Source organism: Heteronotia binoei, chromosome 18 (genome assembly GCF_032191835.1).
Source record: "Heteronotia binoei isolate CCM8104 ecotype False Entrance Well chromosome 18, APGP_CSIRO_Hbin_v1, whole genome shotgun sequence".
In the NCBI taxonomy this organism is placed as follows: domain Eukaryota; kingdom Metazoa; phylum Chordata; class Lepidosauria; order Squamata; family Gekkonidae; genus Heteronotia; species Heteronotia binoei.
The window spans coordinates 40,780,194-40,798,603 of NC_083240.1; the positions used below are offsets into that span (position 1 = coordinate 40,780,194).

The 18,410-nt window shown below is 43.3% G+C and overlaps 1 protein-coding gene across 2 annotated transcripts in view; it reads left to right on the forward strand.

Annotated features, from left to right (window-relative positions):
- VMP1 (vacuole membrane protein 1) overlaps nucleotides 1-18,410 on the forward strand; it is a 189,134-nt gene that overhangs the window by 115,686 nt on the left and 55,038 nt on the right. For both annotated transcript variants that reach the window (XM_060259219.1, XM_060259220.1), the window contains exon 8: nucleotides 11,186-11,266. In XM_060259219.1, the coding sequence (XP_060115202.1) occupies nucleotides 11,186-11,266 (81 nt within the window). The remainder of the gene's footprint in view (nucleotides 1-11,185; nucleotides 11,267-18,410) is intronic.

Sequence of the window (18,410 nt, forward strand, 5' to 3'; positions counted from 1 at the left end):
CAGTTGTGCACTTTATTTTGGTGTGGTGGTTAAATGTGTAGGCTCTTATCTGGGAGAACCGGGTTTGATTCTCCACTCTTCCACTTGCAGCTGCTAGACTGGCCTTGGGTCAGCCATAGCTCTCACAGAGCTGTCCTTGAAAGGGCAGCTTCTGGGGAGAGCTCTCTCAGCCTCACCCACCTCACAGGGTGTCTGTTGTAGGGGAGGAAGATCAAGGAGATTGTGAACTGCTCTGAGATTCGGAGTGGAGGGCAGGATATAAATCCAATGTCATCTTATTATTACTACTACTACTACATTGTAATATATAATGAAATAATTATACAACTCATGGCATGGTTGCTAACAGGCCCTGGACCAGGGGTTGGGGACCCCCGCCCTAGTGAATGACAGAGACCACCTAGATTCAAGTCCAGCAGAGACCAACATGATTTCTGGTATGAGCTTTTGAGAGTCAAAGCTCTCTTCATCAGATGGCATCTGACAAAACATTGTCAGAAAATAATAAAAGATTGACAAAATTTGTGGCAGGATATGAGCTTCCAAGACTCATTGCTCACTTCTTCAGGTACCAAGCTGGGTAGCCATGTTAGCCTTTCTGTAGCTGTAGAAAACAGCAAGAGTCTGGTAGCAATTTGTTTTTAGTCTTTAAGGCGCCACAGTCCGACTAAGACAGCTACCCATCTTGATCTACCAGAAAATCTTATTAGCCTCTGACATACTACTGGACTCTAATCTAGCTGTTCAGCTGTAGACCAACACAGTTAACCATCTGAAACAAAGAAGACCAGTGGCTTTTACGCTTCCTAGTTTCAGGGAATTCGTGGGCAAGTTGCCTTGTTTGAGAAACGCAATGTTCTAGGTTACACTGTGTTCTGAGCTGCATGATCATGTCACATGGGGTCGTTGTTTTCCTGTGTATGTCCACAGCATGTGCTGACCAAAACTTTCTGGGATGCAAGAAAAAAACAGTAAATTGCAGGGGGTGGGCTGTATTCCAGGACATTTGCAGTTTTCTCATTGAGGCATCCATAATTCAATTTTGCATTTTTTCAGCCAAGCTTTGACTCCCAGAGAAGCTAACTGCACTTGAAATCCAGTGCAGACACCAGTTTAAAAATGCAATTAAAATGTTGTGCAGTGGCTGGCTTTTGTGAAATCTGGGCTCCAAGAATATGGAGGGGTGCCTGACTTCGGCCCTCCCTCCTTTGGACTGGGGCCTGAGTGATAATAGGTGTGGAGGGGTGTCCCTTTGCTAGAAGTCGGCCCCAGCATGGTGGAGAGCATGGGTTCCCCAAAGCATATTTTGAAGCCATACAGTTAACAGCTGTTCTGGTAGAGTGATAGAGTATTCGTCTCATTAGCAATTTGTATCCCGCTTTTCCAGTTTGTGATTTGAGTTTCATTTATTTTAGCTTTAAACTGCTTAGAACAATTAAAAGGAGCACACCCGACACCTCTCCTTTTATTTTAAAGTAAGAACAAGGAGCAGGTAAAACTCTTGTTATGAACATGCCAGTATGAACATGCGTCTTGCGAGACTATAGATCGCTGCCCATTTTGAATGGCGGATGGGAGTGCTGGCCCTTGGTGGTGAATAATGCTGTCAAGCTGGGACCCCTTAGGATTTTCAAAGCAAGAGACTAACAGAGGTGGTTTGCCATTGCCAGCCTCTCTGTGTGGCAACCCTGGACTTCCAAGGAGGTCTCCCATCCAAGCACTAACTAGCTGTTAAGATCTGATGAGATCAGGCAAGCCTGGGTCCTCCAGATCGGGACCTTTGGAGACTTAGGTGCTGGTGTATATTTATGGTGTCTTTCAACTTTGCTGATTCTCAGAAACTAACATGGCTTCACTCTGGACGTCTTATTTTATTTACCCACACACCAAGGAAATGCTATCCCTTCTCCCAGCAGGCTATTTCCCCAGTAACCAAATTTACCCCCTTCAGGCCAGAGAGTCTTTTTTTCCTCATCAGGAGATACTTCCGGAAACAGCATTTTACATTAGAAGTTTCAAACACGATGGCTTCCTTGTTCCTCACTTGTGTTTAAGCTGTTGTCTATTTAAACTTAAAGGTCCTGTTAAATCTTTTCCCTCCCCTTTCTAGACTCCCTTAGGGACAAAGCTTCGACAGGCTTACGACTCCGAACTTGTGAATCAGAGCTTATACCAACATCCTTTCTCTCCCCCCCTCCCCAATTTTTTTGAGATGTGTATTCCCAGCAGTTTTTTGTGATTCAGTGATTAATCTGATGAAGTAATAACTAATCATTTAACTATTCCTGGCTGGTACGGCACAGCATTGGAGACAGGAAACCTTTTTTTTCCAGGCCTAAAACAGTCATCCTTTTGATAGAAACATTGAGGCAAAAAACAAATTATAGTTACAATAGAGAAAATGAATCACAGTAGCCAGGAAGAACGGAGAAGAAAAACTAAATTCTTTAATTTGGGGAAAAATAGGTTTTGTCTGTAAGTAGCTTCAACATTTTAATATATATTTTCATGGAAACTGTCAGGTTACTTGTAATTGTATTTATGAAAGTGTTTAGAGAACTTCACAAATATATTTCCCTGACTGAAATCTTTTTTTTTAAATCTCTCTATATTTTTAAACTAAGGTGGTAATTGTGAAATTAACTGTTCATAGCATCTGAGAAGTGAAACTTTGAGAGGTCTCTTTGAGAGAGTTGCTGTGTTTTTAAAAAATAAGTAAATTCCCCTTAATAAAATAAAATCAGAGCTACGTGATTGTACTGTAAAAAAAACTTTTTTTGTTGGATGGAGAAGCTGACACTCTAGGAAAAATTTACAGACTCAAGTAGTTTCAGTGGATTTTTGCTCCTGTAATTCTGCTTTTATGCCGTTTCTTTGTTTAAACTTCTTTGCACATTTTAAAATTAATATATAATTTTAAGATCCTGTGGAAAAAATGCAGATTGAAAGCAAGAGTTCCCATAGGTGAGCAAATTTGGCCTTAACTTTGAATGAATTATTCTCTTAACTATTTCTTAGAATGTATACTAAGGCATACACTGCTCCTAAAATACATGAGTCTTTTGTAAAGTAATATTGGTAAAATTTTAAAAAAAGAAACGTATTCAAGGTGCGGAAGTTTGCTAAGATTTGGTGGTTAGATTTTATTCACAAAAAACCCTACTAGGGCAAACTTAGTTTTTTTGTTTTTAAAAAAGCTTAGTAGTTTCAGTTCCTTTGTATGAGGATTTCTGAAAAATAAAAGGTGGTTTTTCTTCCTTACCCTCAGTGTGTGAATGATCATCCATCACCTCTGTTTTGAGCCTATTTGCATAAGAGTAATTCTCAAAAGCAGTGTTCCAAAAATGCTTTTAAGACCAGGCTATCTAGAAGTAGTTCCCCCCCCCACCCTCCCCTAACTAGAAATTTTTAATTGTGTCATTGGGGGGGTGGGCCAACCTTCTTCCTTTTTCGTATCATCTGCCTTTTTATGACTTAAGTGTAACAATGGTGTTCTCCAAATTTTTTATTATATGTTAACTACATGACTCCTTTTTTTTGCCAAGGAAGTGTATTGAATTTTAGGTTATTAAAATGTTTAGAAGCCAAAAGGAAATTCAGTCTGTTTTTTTTTAATACCGTCGCTCATACCTGTTTAGTTTTAATATCCTATAAACTTGCTTTTAACTGCACTCTACAACAAAAGAGTTTTTGCAGGTTTATTACATTTCAAATGTTACAATAATGCATGCGCCTTGTGAAATAGGGTTGGCAAAATAGGAACTGAAAATATAATGTTAAAATCTACTATTGCAATATAGACTGTGTAAGGAAACCTCTTATGAAATCTCTGTGCAAAAGGAAATATTCTGTTTCTCTTCCTTTAGATAATATTTTTTAAATGGGCTCTGATCCAGCAAGTGGGGGGCAATCGTGTCGTTATTTCCTACATTAGGCAGCACCAGTTGTGGACATGACTGTGGCCCCAATCCACAGGCATATCTCTGCTGCTGGTCATGTAAGGCTTCTCTCTGCCCCTCCACTGCTGGAGGGGAGTAACTGTAGGTATCCCTTTCTCCATTCATTCCTTTCTCCATTCATGGGGGGCACTCTACAAATGCTCTTATTTCTGAATCTCCAAATCTAGGGTCGGTTAAGGGGGAGGACAAATTATATGTACAAATAATAATCTTTCATAAATTGGATCTCTCGCTGGACTCTTACTTGACATTTGTTAAACTAGAAGCCCACCCGCCCTTTCCCCAGATCTTTGCTCCCTTCATTGTCTGTTATATAAGAGGAGCCTTTCTGGATCAGGAATATGGATCCATCCAGGGCTTTTTTTTCCCTAGAAAAAGCCCAGCAGGAACTCATTTGTATATTAGGCCACACACCCTGATGCTGAGCCAGCCAGAGCTGCGTTCGTGCTCAAAAAAAGCCCTGGATCCCATCTAACCCAGTCTCCTGGCCAACTTGATATCACATAGAGTAGTGTTTAGAGGTCTCCAAATATGGAGGTTCTCTAACAGGATCCTTCCTTCTAACACTTTTTTCAATAGAACATTTAATCTTGCACTTATCTAGTTGTACTGGGAACAACATCCTTCTTTTATTGCCTGGGCAGGTTTTTAGAACAGAAGCTATTTTACCTGTGTGCTTGCTAACCCTTAAATGCTTCCGCAGAATCTGCCCCAAAGGTAGAAAAGAAAGAGTGATTTAGCAGGGGCAGCGGTTGAAGGAAGAGGTCATATCTGGTAAAACAGGCAGTTGCAAGCATATGCCGGCAAATAGAACATATATATGTCAGCCAGCTTCTCAGAGCTTTTAGCTAGAAATACTGATCATATGTCAGATATTTCTTACTCAAAGTTTGTCTGAAATCAATTCATCTCTTTGCTACAGCCAGTTTTTAAAATATACAATTGTGGTTAGCACAATTAACAGAACTTAAAAGGTGTGACTTTCTACTTGTTCATTTTTGCAATTTATTGTGAGTTTTTAAATCCAAAGCTCTGTTTTCTAATTTGAAGTAGCTGCCATGAAAACCTGTATTATAAATGCATAATATAAAAATAAGTGTTCCACTTGTGCAAAAAATAGTGAACATCATTTTTGTAAATATTATATTCTTCCCTATTAGCATCTGTAGGAATCAGAAATGACTTTACTGAATCAAACCAAATTCTGTTTGTTCCAGGACTTTATTCCCATTGGAAGCTAAATAAAATAAAATAAAGTAAAATATTCTATATGCAGGAGACCAGTTACCAAAATTTTAAGAAGAGTGACAACCAAAATGGGTTAATTAAGGAAACCTCAAAGTACATATAACTTAAACAACATAAGAGGAGTTTTAATCATCCATAAATTACACCACCATAAAAATTACTCCATAAATAAGAGTGGTACCCAGATGATAAAACTGCATTCTTAATTCATTTTGCAAAGTGGACTGAGATTTTTAAAAGTTGTTTTGAATATTTCCAAAAAGTCTGGCATTAGAGAAGCTTACATTACTTGAAGTGGTTATCAAGCGTTGCTCATTTTGGATTGACTTGTAATATTTGAAAGGTATTTTACTGTTAATATCTCATTTTAATAATCAAAATAAACGTACCAATAGCTTTGTTAGATTATTTAATCTCAAGCCAAAAAGTATCTATTTTTTCTTTTTCTATTTCACTGAAATTGTAAAACGTTGGGTTTACGATTAGTCATTTTTCTCTGATCTGGGTTTTTTTAAAATTCCAGATTTTTTGGGGGGGGAAATAGATGTTAAAGGCACACTTCAGTGAAGATTTTTTCTAACGGGGGGAGAATTTACATTGGATTACTTTTAAGAAATCTCAAGGTGGTCCAGTCCTAGTTTGTTTGTTTGCTTTTAAATAAAACCTCACTGAAATTAGTATGAGCACTTTCATTGAATCAAAATTTTATATATATATATATTTCCTGTCAAATTGTTTTGAGATTTAGCAACAACAAAAATTGCAGAAAGTTGCCTGTTTGTCCTCTGTAGTTAAACTGTGTGCTCTAAATCAGTAAAAAATCTTCTGAGATTTTTCCTGTTACTCCAGGCAGTATTTCCAAAAGAAGGAAAATTATTTTGCTACAAAATCATAAAAGTAGGCCACCAAAAATAAAAAAAGTTTTCAATATATTTTAAATGCTGTTTAAATTTTGATATAACTATTTTCATAGCCTCAGTAACTTGCTGTGTAGTATTTGTACTTTGTATTGCAAGAAGAAAGAGGTGTGTTGATGGTTTTACCAAATCAGATTTGAAAATTGAAAATACATAGCCTTGGATTATACAGCTGTGAATTATATGTGGCCTTTCATGATTTATTTTAAATGGCTTGTTTGTGTTTAGCGGTAGTCTTGAAGAGCAGCTTTAGCTGCCAACTTGGAGACCCTTCCTCTTAATGTGAAGTCTCTTGTGCATCATTTTTGTGCTTTTATCACCTTTACACATAAAGTTTTACCACTGGACTTGGCCAGTCATTTCTCAAAGTTTGTATAATTGTGTGTTGAGAGTCATTATTCCATTTAATAGTTCTACACTTTGTGAAAAGACAAATTCATATCTCATACCTGTTGTGGTATTTCTTTGTCTAGTATGTAGTTAGAATAAAGAATCTATAAAGTTTCTAAAATATATGAATATGGGAATATATATATATACACCATTGGTATTTGTAAGGCATCCTGAATCTTAATAGCTTCTACAGCATCATTTGCTAAAATGACTCTACACTTTAAAGTAACCGTGTTTGAAAATTTCAGCAAAAGCACATCAGATGGCTAACCTGTTCATTTCAGTGATATAGGATTTATTGAGAGTTTGTTTTGGAGATGTCTGTGAGGAATTCAGAACTCTGATTGTATATGCTTCAGGTTGTTGTCACGAAGGTATCAAAATATGAAGGTCAATAGAAACACCGATAGCAACTGTGTCAAGGCAACTTTCTGACTTCTGAATTTACCTCCTCTAATTCAATTTGGGGGGAATATTTTTTTTTGTGGGGGGGGATGTCACAACACCCCAGTGGGTCACAGCCTGAGCAACCACAGGTTGGTGAAGTAGCAGTCCAGCCATCTATTGGAGATGGAAGAAGAAAAGTGGAGAACAAGGAAGGGTGGCTATACATTTAAAAATAATTGTTGGATATATGTAAAACAGGGCCCATGTTTTAGGTTGCATCCTGGTTTTACTACAGTTATGACTGTAGTCCTAGTGCATCTTTTAGATCAACAGAATCCCCACTGTTTGAGTCTGGATTCTTATACCTATAATTTGGAACACCAAGGCGGCTGCTTCCGAGCTCTGGAGTTCTCTCCTGTTTTGAGGTTCACATTCCCCTTGAAGGAGGATCAGGTTTGCATCCTGGAGATACTATTGGGATGAAGTATTGCTTCTGGATGCCGAAGTGGCAGCTGTAATCCAAAGGTCTGACCATCACTCTTGCGCAGGTAAATTACCTGGATAACCTCCAGGCTGGACTGCTGCAGCATGTTTTATTTGGAGCTGCCTTTCCAAGACGGTAACCACAAATACTGGAACCATAGGAGTATCTAATCCAGGATAACAAATAAACTCTCCGTGTTACAAAAATATTTTGTGTATTGAATTATTCACAATTTAAGAAGAATAAACACCTTCATACCTTTATACAACAATATTTGTAGTGTCACCAGTGTTGCAATCGCTTAACACTAATTACAAAGGGGTTTTTTTACGCAAAAAGCATATGTTTATATGCTCACATAGCATTGTTACAGCTCTTTGTGTAAAAAAACCGTTTGTAATTAGTGTTAAGTGATTGCAACACGCGACATAATAATAATTCAGTTTGAACAATTCAATACACAAAATATTTTTGTAACACGGAGAGTTTGTCTTCCAAGACTGCAGTCTGTTCAAAATGGTGGCCACCTGTTTAAGAGGAGCCAGAAGGAGTACACTTCCTCAATGCTGAGGTGACAAAGATGGCCTCCATTTCATTTATGGGCACAGTTCAGAGCAGGCCTAGGTTACCCAAGAGAGGATTTCATCCTGGATCAGCCTGCCTGTACAGTGGTAGCTTCAGAAGAAGCCGTGTCCTGAATCCCCTTTTTGTCTCGAGGTCTGAGTGGCAAGATGCAGGGTGATCTTACTAGTGCCCCCCCCCTCATTAGAAATCCCTCCCCAAGAAAGCCCACCAGACCAGCTCTCCACCGTCCAGAAATTAAAGTTGACTCCATCACAGCAAAGCAGATTGCTCCTCTTAGTGGAACTCTTCCCCCCCCCCCCATTTTGTCGGTAGAGACTATAATTACTGTTTATACGTTTAGAAATGTATAAATTACTGTTCGAGTGTAATAAAATAAGTATTTAATTGTTCGTATCTAGTTCTTGGGCTTTTGCTTCCCCAAGGCGCCCACTTCGTTGGGATGTAAATACGTAATACATCACTCTGACAGTCTTCCAGAGGTGATGTAAAAATGTTCTGTTCAGGATTAATGGTTCCTTTTTGTACCACGTTTCTTGCTCTCTCTTTCTCTGTGTGTGTGTGTGTGTGTGTGTGTACGTTATGGATTTATTTTGTATTATGCAAGCTATATTTTTGTCATAAAAGCTTTTATTGTAACGTTCTTTGCAATAACACTCTGTTATAAATTGATACCAGCCCTTGTGAGGAGGGCTAGGGCTATAAATCTGTGACTTATTTATTAAATTGTATGGAACTTGTTTCATTCTGACACGAGAGATTCAGTGTAAATAATTACCTAGCAATCTGAATTTGACCCTTCTGCGGAACTCAGAATACAGAAGTGTTCCTCCCTGAAGATTTGCCACTTTCCCTCTTAGAACCCAGAAATTCTTTTAATCTTATCAAAGAGAACAAGTTTCTGATCCTCATGGTCAAAGAAGGGGGGAAACGCCAACGTGGATGGCTTCTACTGGATGTTTAGGATCTGGAGAACTTGCAGCTTCTTCACTAGCAACAAATTCCAGCCCACTTTACATAAAATTAACTTATATACATAGCCCTGTCCTCTTGCCTTGTCTCCTTTACAGTTTCCTGATAAATGTTCTGCGTCAGAACACATAGTTTGCGTGCAGAAGGCCCCAGGTTCAGTCCCTGAGAGTTCTAGTCTGTTGAGAGAATCTCTAATACCAGCTTGGTGAATATCCTGGTGGTAAACTTTGACATGTGTTGCCAGTCAAAGCAGACGGTACTGAACAAGATGGACGAGTCATCTGATGTACTCGTCAAACAGCTGACAATCCCTAAACAATTTGAAATCTAATATTGCAAAAGAACAGAATCCTATATGGTATGATTTTATTGTACTGTCTCAAGCAAGTACCTGGAAAAGTAACATATACATTTTCTCCTTAAAAACAAGCAAATTAACTATGCAATTTGAATCTATATTCAAATGTGCATGGCACTTCTTTAAATTTAGAAATGAGACTATACTAGGGTAATACGTCAGGATTTCTAATCCAGATTTCTCCTTCCTCTGGTTTTTTGGACCAGTGTTCGTTGAAATGTATGGGATTTTTCGGAGTTCTTCTCTGAAACAACAGACCCACAGCTAAACATGATGAGCTGCCCAAGAACAGAGTGGTCTGTTTAGTTCAGTCCCCTCAGCCTTTTCTAGGCTGGGTATACATTCATTTAATCTCAATCTGTAATGTTGATTTACTGGGAACTATGTCTCCGTGCCCTTTCTCCTACTACCATCTGTTTTTAAAACAATCGGTTGTGATCCCTTCAAATCCGGGGGCAACCCACATGATCCACCAGTTGAAGGAGCTGTCTTGATAGCTTTCAAGCTGTGTTCTGAGAAACCCTGCGATGCCTTGGGAGAGAACCAGGAGATCTTGGTCATTGCGGAGGCCAGGAAAATGGCAGAATTTGTGTGTGTGTGTTGTCTGTTTTCCCCTGGTGATTATGTGAGTTGCAGCCTGTGTATTGAGAGTTATGTTTTCGGCCTATCCTTTGGCTCTCCACAAAGCATAAAGTCCGCTAGGTCTTGCTAGTGGCCTGCACAAATCCAAGCGTGAGCAATAAATGTGCCTCAGAATCACCTATAGCGTGCACGCCCTCCTTTGGAAGCATCTTTGTGGAATAATGGTCCTTAGATGCAGACTAGATGCATTCGTGGATGGTAGATATATCAGTGGCTGTCACTGCTCATGTGCAGAGATAGTATACTTAGTGTACTGTGGAGCATGGGAGAAGTCTGTGGCCCTCGTGCCTTTCTCGTGGCTTCCTCAAGGTTCCGGGCTGGCCATGATGAGGGACAGTAGACGAATGGCCCGTCCTCTGATTCAGTGGTTGTAGTGTTGGTGTGTTGAATGTAGAATGTCTGGGAAATGATCTAGCCCACTACTGTTTCTTCTGACTGACAGAGCCAGCCCGTCCCCACCCCCAAAAAACTGCTGATCTTCCACTGCTTGAAATCCCTTTAGCTGGAGATGCCTGGGAGTGGAGCTTTGTACCTTACACATCAGCCCAGGCTGGCCCAATCTTGCCAAATCTTGGAAGTTAAGCAAGGTTGACCCTGGTTAGTACTCGGATGGGAGAAAACCAAGGCAGGCAATGGCCAAACCACCACTGAACGTCTCTTGCCTTGAAAACCTTTTGGGGTTGCCATAAGTCAACTACAGCTTCATAACACTTTTCGCCAGCACCTTATGCCTGCCACCTGCGTAACGTACAGCTGAGCCGCAGACGAGATCCACTAGCATTTTTGTAGAATTTCGTTGATCACAGCGGTAAAAGGGCGAATGGAGGGAAGGGCTTCTCGGGAACTCTGTCTCCTAACCCTCTCTTTGCAAAAATACGTTCAGACCTTTTGCCAGGGGCTAATTGCAAGTAATTAGCTTTCATGTGCCAGGGCGTGGAGAGGGGGGAAATGCTGGGAGCGGACATTTTTCTTGAGTGATGAGCGGTACCTGTGTCACGACACTTGGAACGGGTCCGATGCAAATCAGCATCTGTGAATGTTCACAATTTCAACTTGATTCAGCATGCCGGATGTCTGGTTCACCAGTGTATCAACTCTGTCTGAGTGTGTGTGGGATTTTTTTGGGGGGGCGTTGTAATTAAACTTGCTGGCATAACGTGGAGCGGGGAAGGAGAAGGGTGGTCAGCGACACCCAGCTGGTTTCCTCCTTTGTCACTGATCTAGCTGTTTTCCTTCTTTGCAGGACTTCGCCTCCCGTGCTAAGCTGGCGGTCCAGAACCTCGTGCAGAAAGTTGGGTTTTTCGGCATCCTGGCCTGCGCTTCAGTAAGTTCCCTCCAGCATGAAAATAACTCAAGAGTTAATTAATTGATCAGCTTTTATTTGTTGGCTGTAAAAACTACCCGAAGCAGCTTCCAGGAAATCGAGCAACACCCAGACAACCACAAATACAAAATAATAAAAATACAAGGTGAAGGAGGAGGGTGGTGAAACATCAATGAAGTTAACCAAACCGTTAATGAAAAGAGCAGTCTTGGGTCCTTATCCCAGAGTCTAAAGCAGCACCAGCTGCAGGATTGAGTGGGTGGGTGCATGTGGGGGGCGGGGTGCCTCTTAGTAAGGTGCCTCAAAGGAGGCTTTTAACCTCATACAGAGTGGCATTGAGAGTAGCAAGCCCTGGACCCATCTTGGGATCCTAGCAGATATCTGACTCCTACCCTCTAACTGGTTATTTCAGTGCAAGGTCTGTGTGACTGTGGTGGGGAGCTGTGGGGCCCTAAAGAAAACAGAGGCAGAGCTGCTGCGACTGAGGGAGGTCCATGTGGGCACACACTAGGGATGGGCACGAACCAAATTACAAACCAAAGTTCGTCACAAACCAGGCAAGGTCTGTGGTTCGCAAACCTTGGTTAACATAAGAACATAAGAACATAAGAGAAGCCATGTTAGATCAGGCCAATGGCCCATCCAGTCCAACATTCTGTGTCACACAGCGGCCAAATATATATATATATATATATATATATACACACACACACACTGTGGCTAATATCCACTGATGGACCTCTGCTCCATATTTTTATCTAACCCCTTCTTGAAGGTGGCTATGCTTGTGGACGCCACCACCTCCTGTGGCAGTGAATTCCACATGTTAATCACCCTTTGGGTGAAGAAGTACTTCCTTTTATCCGTTTTAACCTGTCTGCTCAGCAATTTCATCGAATGCCCACGAGTTCTTGTATTGTGAGAAAGGGAGAAAAGTACTTCTTTCTCTACTTTCTCCATCCCATGCATTATCTTGTAAACTTCTATCATGTCACCCCTCAGTCGACGTTTCTCCAAGCTAAAGAGCCCTAAGCGTTTCAACCTTTCTTCATAGGGAAGGTGTGACAGCCCTTTAATCATTTTAGTTGCCCTTTTCTGAACTTTCTCCAATGCTATAATATCCTTTTTGAGGTGCGGTGACCAGAACTGCACACAGTACTCCAAATGAGACCGCACCATCGATTTATACAGAGGCATTATGATACTGGCTGATTTGTTTTCAATTCCCTTCCTAATAATTCCCAGCATGGCGTTGGCCTTTTTTATTGCAAACGCACACTGTCTTGACATTTTCAGTGAATTATCTACCATGACCCCAAGATCTCTCTCTTGGTCTGTCTCTGCCAGTTCACACCCCATCAACTTGTATTTGTAGCTGGGATTCTTGGCCCCAATGTGCATTACTTTGCACTTGGCCACATTGAACCGCATCTGCCACGTTGACGCCCACTCACCCAGCCTCAACAGATCCCTTTGGAGTTCCTCACAATCCTCTCTGGTTCTCACCACCCTGAACAATTTAGTGTCATCCGCAAATTTGGCCACTTCACTGCTCACTCCCAACTCTAAATCATTTATGAACAAGTTAAAGAGGATGGGACCCAGTACCGAGCCCTGCGGCACCCCACTGCTTACCGTCCTCCACTGCGAAGACTGCCCATTTATACTCACTCTCTGCTTCCTATTACTCAGCCAGTTTTTGATCCACAAGAGGACCTGTCCTTTTACTCCATGACTCTCAAGCTTTCTAAGGAGATGGTTCAAGCCATCCTGCCCTCATGAGGCATATAAACCTAGGGGGGTTCGCGCTGGCAGACCTGCTGGCACCAGGTCGCGCTGGCAGATCTGCTGGTGAGGCTTGGAGGAGGCATTTAAAGAGATTGCCGTCTCTTTAAATGTCTTCTCCAAGCGGATTGCAAAACCCCTGGGATTCCTTTAAATGGTTTTTGGAAGCTGTGGCACCATGACATGACTCTCAAAGTGAACTGAGAAGGCATTTAAATGCCTTTGCAGTTGGTAGCGATTTCAGCAATCCCTTTCGCTTCCCCTACCACACTTCCAAGCATTCCCTTTAAATGGCTTTTGCAAGATTCCCTCCCCCCCCCAATATCCCATATATTCTGCTGGCCTTGGGGAGCCACCACCAGCATAAAGGAGTGAGGAAGGATCCACGAACCTCATGAACCAAACCAGTTCATGAACAGGGGGAGTTTCATCCTGGTTCATAGGACCCCATGAACTGGGACGAACCTCCATTTCCCCGGTTCATGTCCATCTCTAGTGCACTCCTCCACTGTGGGACTCTCAGCTCATTGGTGTCCTCATCCAGGGCAAAGGAAGGGTCGTGTCCACTGGGTTGTTTGAAAAGGGCCTTTGAAGTTCGGCTTTCATACCTGCACCGTCCTGTGACTCACTGCATGTGAAATATCAAAGGCAGAATTTCTTCCTATCGCCCCAGCCTGGGATGCTTCTAAAGATGAGTCAGTTTACACATTCTGCTACGACTCATCAGGTGCTTAAGGACTGAGCATTTGGCACACGAATTTGAAGCCACCCTGAGAACTAGCCCCACCCCGACATTTTCCAGGCTCTGGATGAGCTGGTCAAGAGACTCTGGGGATGCTAGACATTGCGTAGCTTGCTGGTGTCTGGATTAATCCTCAGCAATCTGCAAATCATCGTTGGGTTGCAAAACGTTGTGTTTTTTTCATTGTGCTGTTCCTGGAGGGTGCTCACAGTTAACAAACTGGCTTTTTGTACTTCTGTCATCCCCACACAACCCCTGCCAAAACAGTGAGGGTGCTGGACCCAAAGTTATTCAGCGAAGTTCATACTGGAGTAGGATTTTGAACCTGGGATTCCAATCAATCAATCTGGGATTCCCAGATCTCAGCTGGACACTCTAAACTCAGGAGTGGCCAAACTGTGGCTTGAGAGCCCCATGTTGCTCTTTCACACATTTTGTGTGGCTCTCGAAGCCCCCACCCTACCCCATCAGGTGGCTTGGGGAAAGCATTTGTCTCTAAATCACTTCTCCAAGCCTAGCCAGGCAGCAGCTTGGAGAATAAAGTTGCTTTCTTTTCACCTCTCCCTCTTCCCTCCCCAACTATTGTCTCCCTCTCTCCCTCCCTTCCTTCGCTTGCGGCTCTCAAACATCTGACGTTTATTCAATGTGGCTCATGTTGAGCAAGTTTGGCCATACCTACTGTAAACCAGCTATAACCTACGACATCTACTTAGTGCTCTGGGAATTGCCTTCTGTCATCTGAGGGCATGATGCCACCTTCAGACCACCGGATCGTCTGGATGAGAGTGCTATCCACTCTGACCGGCAGCACTCTCCAGAGCCCCCCCCCCTCCAATGCCTTTCTCCTCTGCATACAAGCGCTGGATGGCAACACCTGGGGAAAGCCTCGGTCTCCGTGTCCCGTTTGTTGGCCACTACGTGAAACAGGATGCTCAGCTTGGTGAACCACTGGCCTGATCCAGAAGGGAACTTCTGGCCTTCTGATTCCAGGAACTGTCTATTTTCTTGCTAGAGTGGTTAAGTGTGCGGACTCTTATCTGGGAGAACCGGGTTTGATTCCCCACTCCTCCACTTGCAGCTGCTGGAATGGCCTTGGGTTAGCCATAGCTCTTTTATCTGGGAGAACCGGGTTTGATTCCCCATTCCTCCACTTGCACCTGCTAGCATGGCCTTGGGTCAGCCGTAGCTCTGGCAGAGGTTGTCCTTGAAAGGGCGGCTGCTGTGAGAGCCCTCTCAGCCCCACCCACCTCACAGGGTGTCTGTTGTGGGGGGAGAAGATATAGGAGATTGTAAGCCGCTCTGAGTCTCTGATTCAGAGAGAAGGGCAGGGTATAAATCTGCAGTCTTCTTCTTCATTTATGCCCTGCCTGCTTTTCTCCCCAATGGGACCGCAAAGCGACTTGCCTCATTCTCCTCCATTTTTATCCTCACAACAACCCTATGAGAATGTGTGACTCAGCCTAAGGTGTTACTCAGCAAGCTTCCAGGGCACGCATGGGGATTCGAACCTGAGTCTCCCAGCTCCTAGTCCAGTACTGTAACTGCTACACTATACTGGCTCTGGATTGTCTCTGAGACATGAGTATCCCTGTGCCACTCCACTAGTTGCTTTCTACTTCTCTTAAATTCTTATGATGAAACATCAGGGCCCCTGTTTCCTTCTTCTGTTCCCTTTTACATTCGCATGACGTCAGCCCATGGTCAACTTATCAGCGTCTGATGCAGACAGCTTCTGAGTGGGCACTCTGTTGCCTTCCACTTTCTCTCGGTCCTCTAGCCGACCAAGCCCTTCTCTGCTCCTTCCGCATCCTCCCCCCACCCCCCCCACCCCCGAGCAAAGTGTTGCCAGTGTGGCTTTGCTTTGTCTAACTCTTCTCAGTTGCTCAATTTAACTAAGCCTCCGCTGGCATGTGGTTCCCTGGATCTGACTCACCTCCTCACAGTCACTCTCTCATGAGGCATCTCTGAATAATCCGACTTGAGCTGACGGATAACTGGAAATCTGGGGGGAGAGACGGTCTGGAAAGGTCTCTGGCCTGGCCCAGCCCCACCCTCTGCACACACACACACACACCTTGGTGCTTATTAATGCTTAAATAAACTTGCTTTGTCAGTGCCTGCTTTGGGAGCAGACATTTTTTTTTTTTTTGCGCGTTTGAATGTGTGACCTACAACCCCCTTGCATCTTGCTGTGTCAGAAGCCGCTTCCTTCAAATACGGGAATTAAAACAGCCTGGGTTCCTTCCTTTCCGAAGCACATCGTTTGCACAGAAGGGTGCTGACAGAGGCATGAAACTAAACGGCCGGGAGTCTGTGAGGGAAGGATGCCAGACTCTGCTTTATGTTAAGCCGATGTCTTTGCAGCGTAGGGAAAATAAAACCGAACACTGACAAGATCGGCTTTCCTCGGTTGTTTACATAACGTAAAAAGACACTAACCTCCTCCCGTAAGAAAAGCGCAGCAACCTGAACTGGGTCCAGAGGAACACATAGCTCTGCTAGACAGTGTGGCAGAGAAGCCAAGGGGATTGTTTGGGGCCATGGGTCACATCTCACCCTTGCCACTAACTCACCAAGTGACCCGTGATAAGTCCTCCTGACTGCAGCATGGGAAGATGCTTATACTAACCTCTCTGTTGTAAGCAGGGCTTTTAGTGTAGAAAAAGCCCTGCAGGGACTCATTTGCATATTAGGACACCCCCCCCCCCCCGATGTCGCCATTGTTTCACGTGGGACTTTTTAAAAAGGCCGACAGGAACTCATTTGCATATTAGGCCACATCCCCTGATGTCGCCATTGTTTCACGCGGGGCTTTTTGTGGAAAAGCCTAGTGGGAACTCATTTGCATTTTAGGCCACACACCTCAATGGCGCCATTGTTTCACGCGGGGTTTTTTGTAGAAAAAGAGCCCAGCAGGAAATCATTTGTATATTAGGCCACACCCCCTGATGTTGCCGTTGTCTCACACAGTTTTTTTTTTAAGCCCAGCATGAACTCATTTGCTTATTAGGCCACGCCCCTTGATGCTGCCACTGTTTTGCACAGGGCTTTTTGTAGAGAGAGCCCAGCAGGAACTCATTTGCATATTAGGCCACACCCCTGTCATCAGACCAGCTGGGACTGCGTTCCTGTTTATTCTGGCTCAAAAGAAAAAACCAGCCCTGGTTGGAAGGATTATGATCAGTTAATGTCTGTGAAGCACTTTGAACGCTGTAAGCGCTATCTAATGCCGAGTAGTAGCATTGCTGTTCTTTTTTCACAAGAGGCAACCATCCACAAGAGCGAAGGTTGGGTGTCGCTTTGCATTATGTGAATGCTTGAGGAAGTTCAGCCCTGTGGTTGAAAGTTATGATTTGCCCTGGACCCTATAAAAATAGGTGCTACCCAGGTGCACGTAAAGCAAACCCCAAACCTTTGCAGTCTCCAGTGTGAGAGAAGAACTATTGTTGTTATATGCGCTTTTCTTTTCTACTCATTAAGCATCAGAGAGCTGTCCATCTTCAGTACTCCTGGCTCTGAGGCCGCAAAGGGGCGGCCAGCTTTTGAATTGCTAGAGGGCACGATACTCTTCTGATGCACGCAGTTCAGCTTTGTAACAAAGTTGGGGTCTTGTGGAAGGGGCTTCTTGTTCACTCAGGTATTCTAAGATCCCCAGTTCGGTGGAGGAAGGGCACAAAAGGTCTACTGGATAGATCTCACCACCCCGCCGCAGTGGACACATCTACAGCAGACCTTTCCTTTCTCCAGTCAGCATGAAATAGCAATGCACTAGCAGTTCATTATTTCAGTTCCTTCCTTTTACCAGTTCTTCACTTAAAAGTTTGGTAGGGCTGCTAGGGACCAGGTAAAGATGCTCCAGCACTGAGGATGGTTCCCAGGCCACCATGTAACCGTCGACGCTGTAAGGCCTGCTCTGCAAACCGGGTAATGGGGGCAAAGCTTTTTCTGTAAATTATACATCCTGTTTGCAAAGGAGGCAGAATGTCTGCTTTCCAGGTTGTGGAATTTTGGACTGAGCGAGTGTTTGAAAAAGGAATCTCAGCTTCCAACATATCCCCCAATCTGTCTTCTTCCCCCCCCCCCCCACTTCCCCGTATATTACAACATCTGAAGTTTAATCTACAGAACACTCTGCTCCTCTCCGACCACTGTGCATCAGGACATCCTCTGGGTTTTGCTTGTAGTAGCGGTGGATTCACTGCCCTCTTCTCTGCCCTCCCCCACTGCATCAGTGCTGTTTCCTGAACTATACAAATAAACACAGGAGCGGTTAAAGTTGCCAACCTCCAAGCGGTGGCTGGAAATTTCCCGCCAGATTGATATCCAGGCAACAGAGATCAGTTCTGCTGGAGAAAATAGCTGTTCCGGAGGTTAGACTCTATGGCATCATACCACATTGAAGTCCCTTCCCTCTCAAGCCCCACCCTCCACCCCCAAAATCTCCAGATATATCCTTACCCAGAACTGGCAACCCGAGGAGGGGGTTTGGCAGAATTGGATATTTTTATAGGGCTGCAGAAGTGTCTTTACCCTCTTACCAGTGTCTTTGCTTTAACCGGTTTCCTTTGCGATGGTCGCTTACAGCCACCTGCATTTTTTATGGGCAGTTTGTGTGGC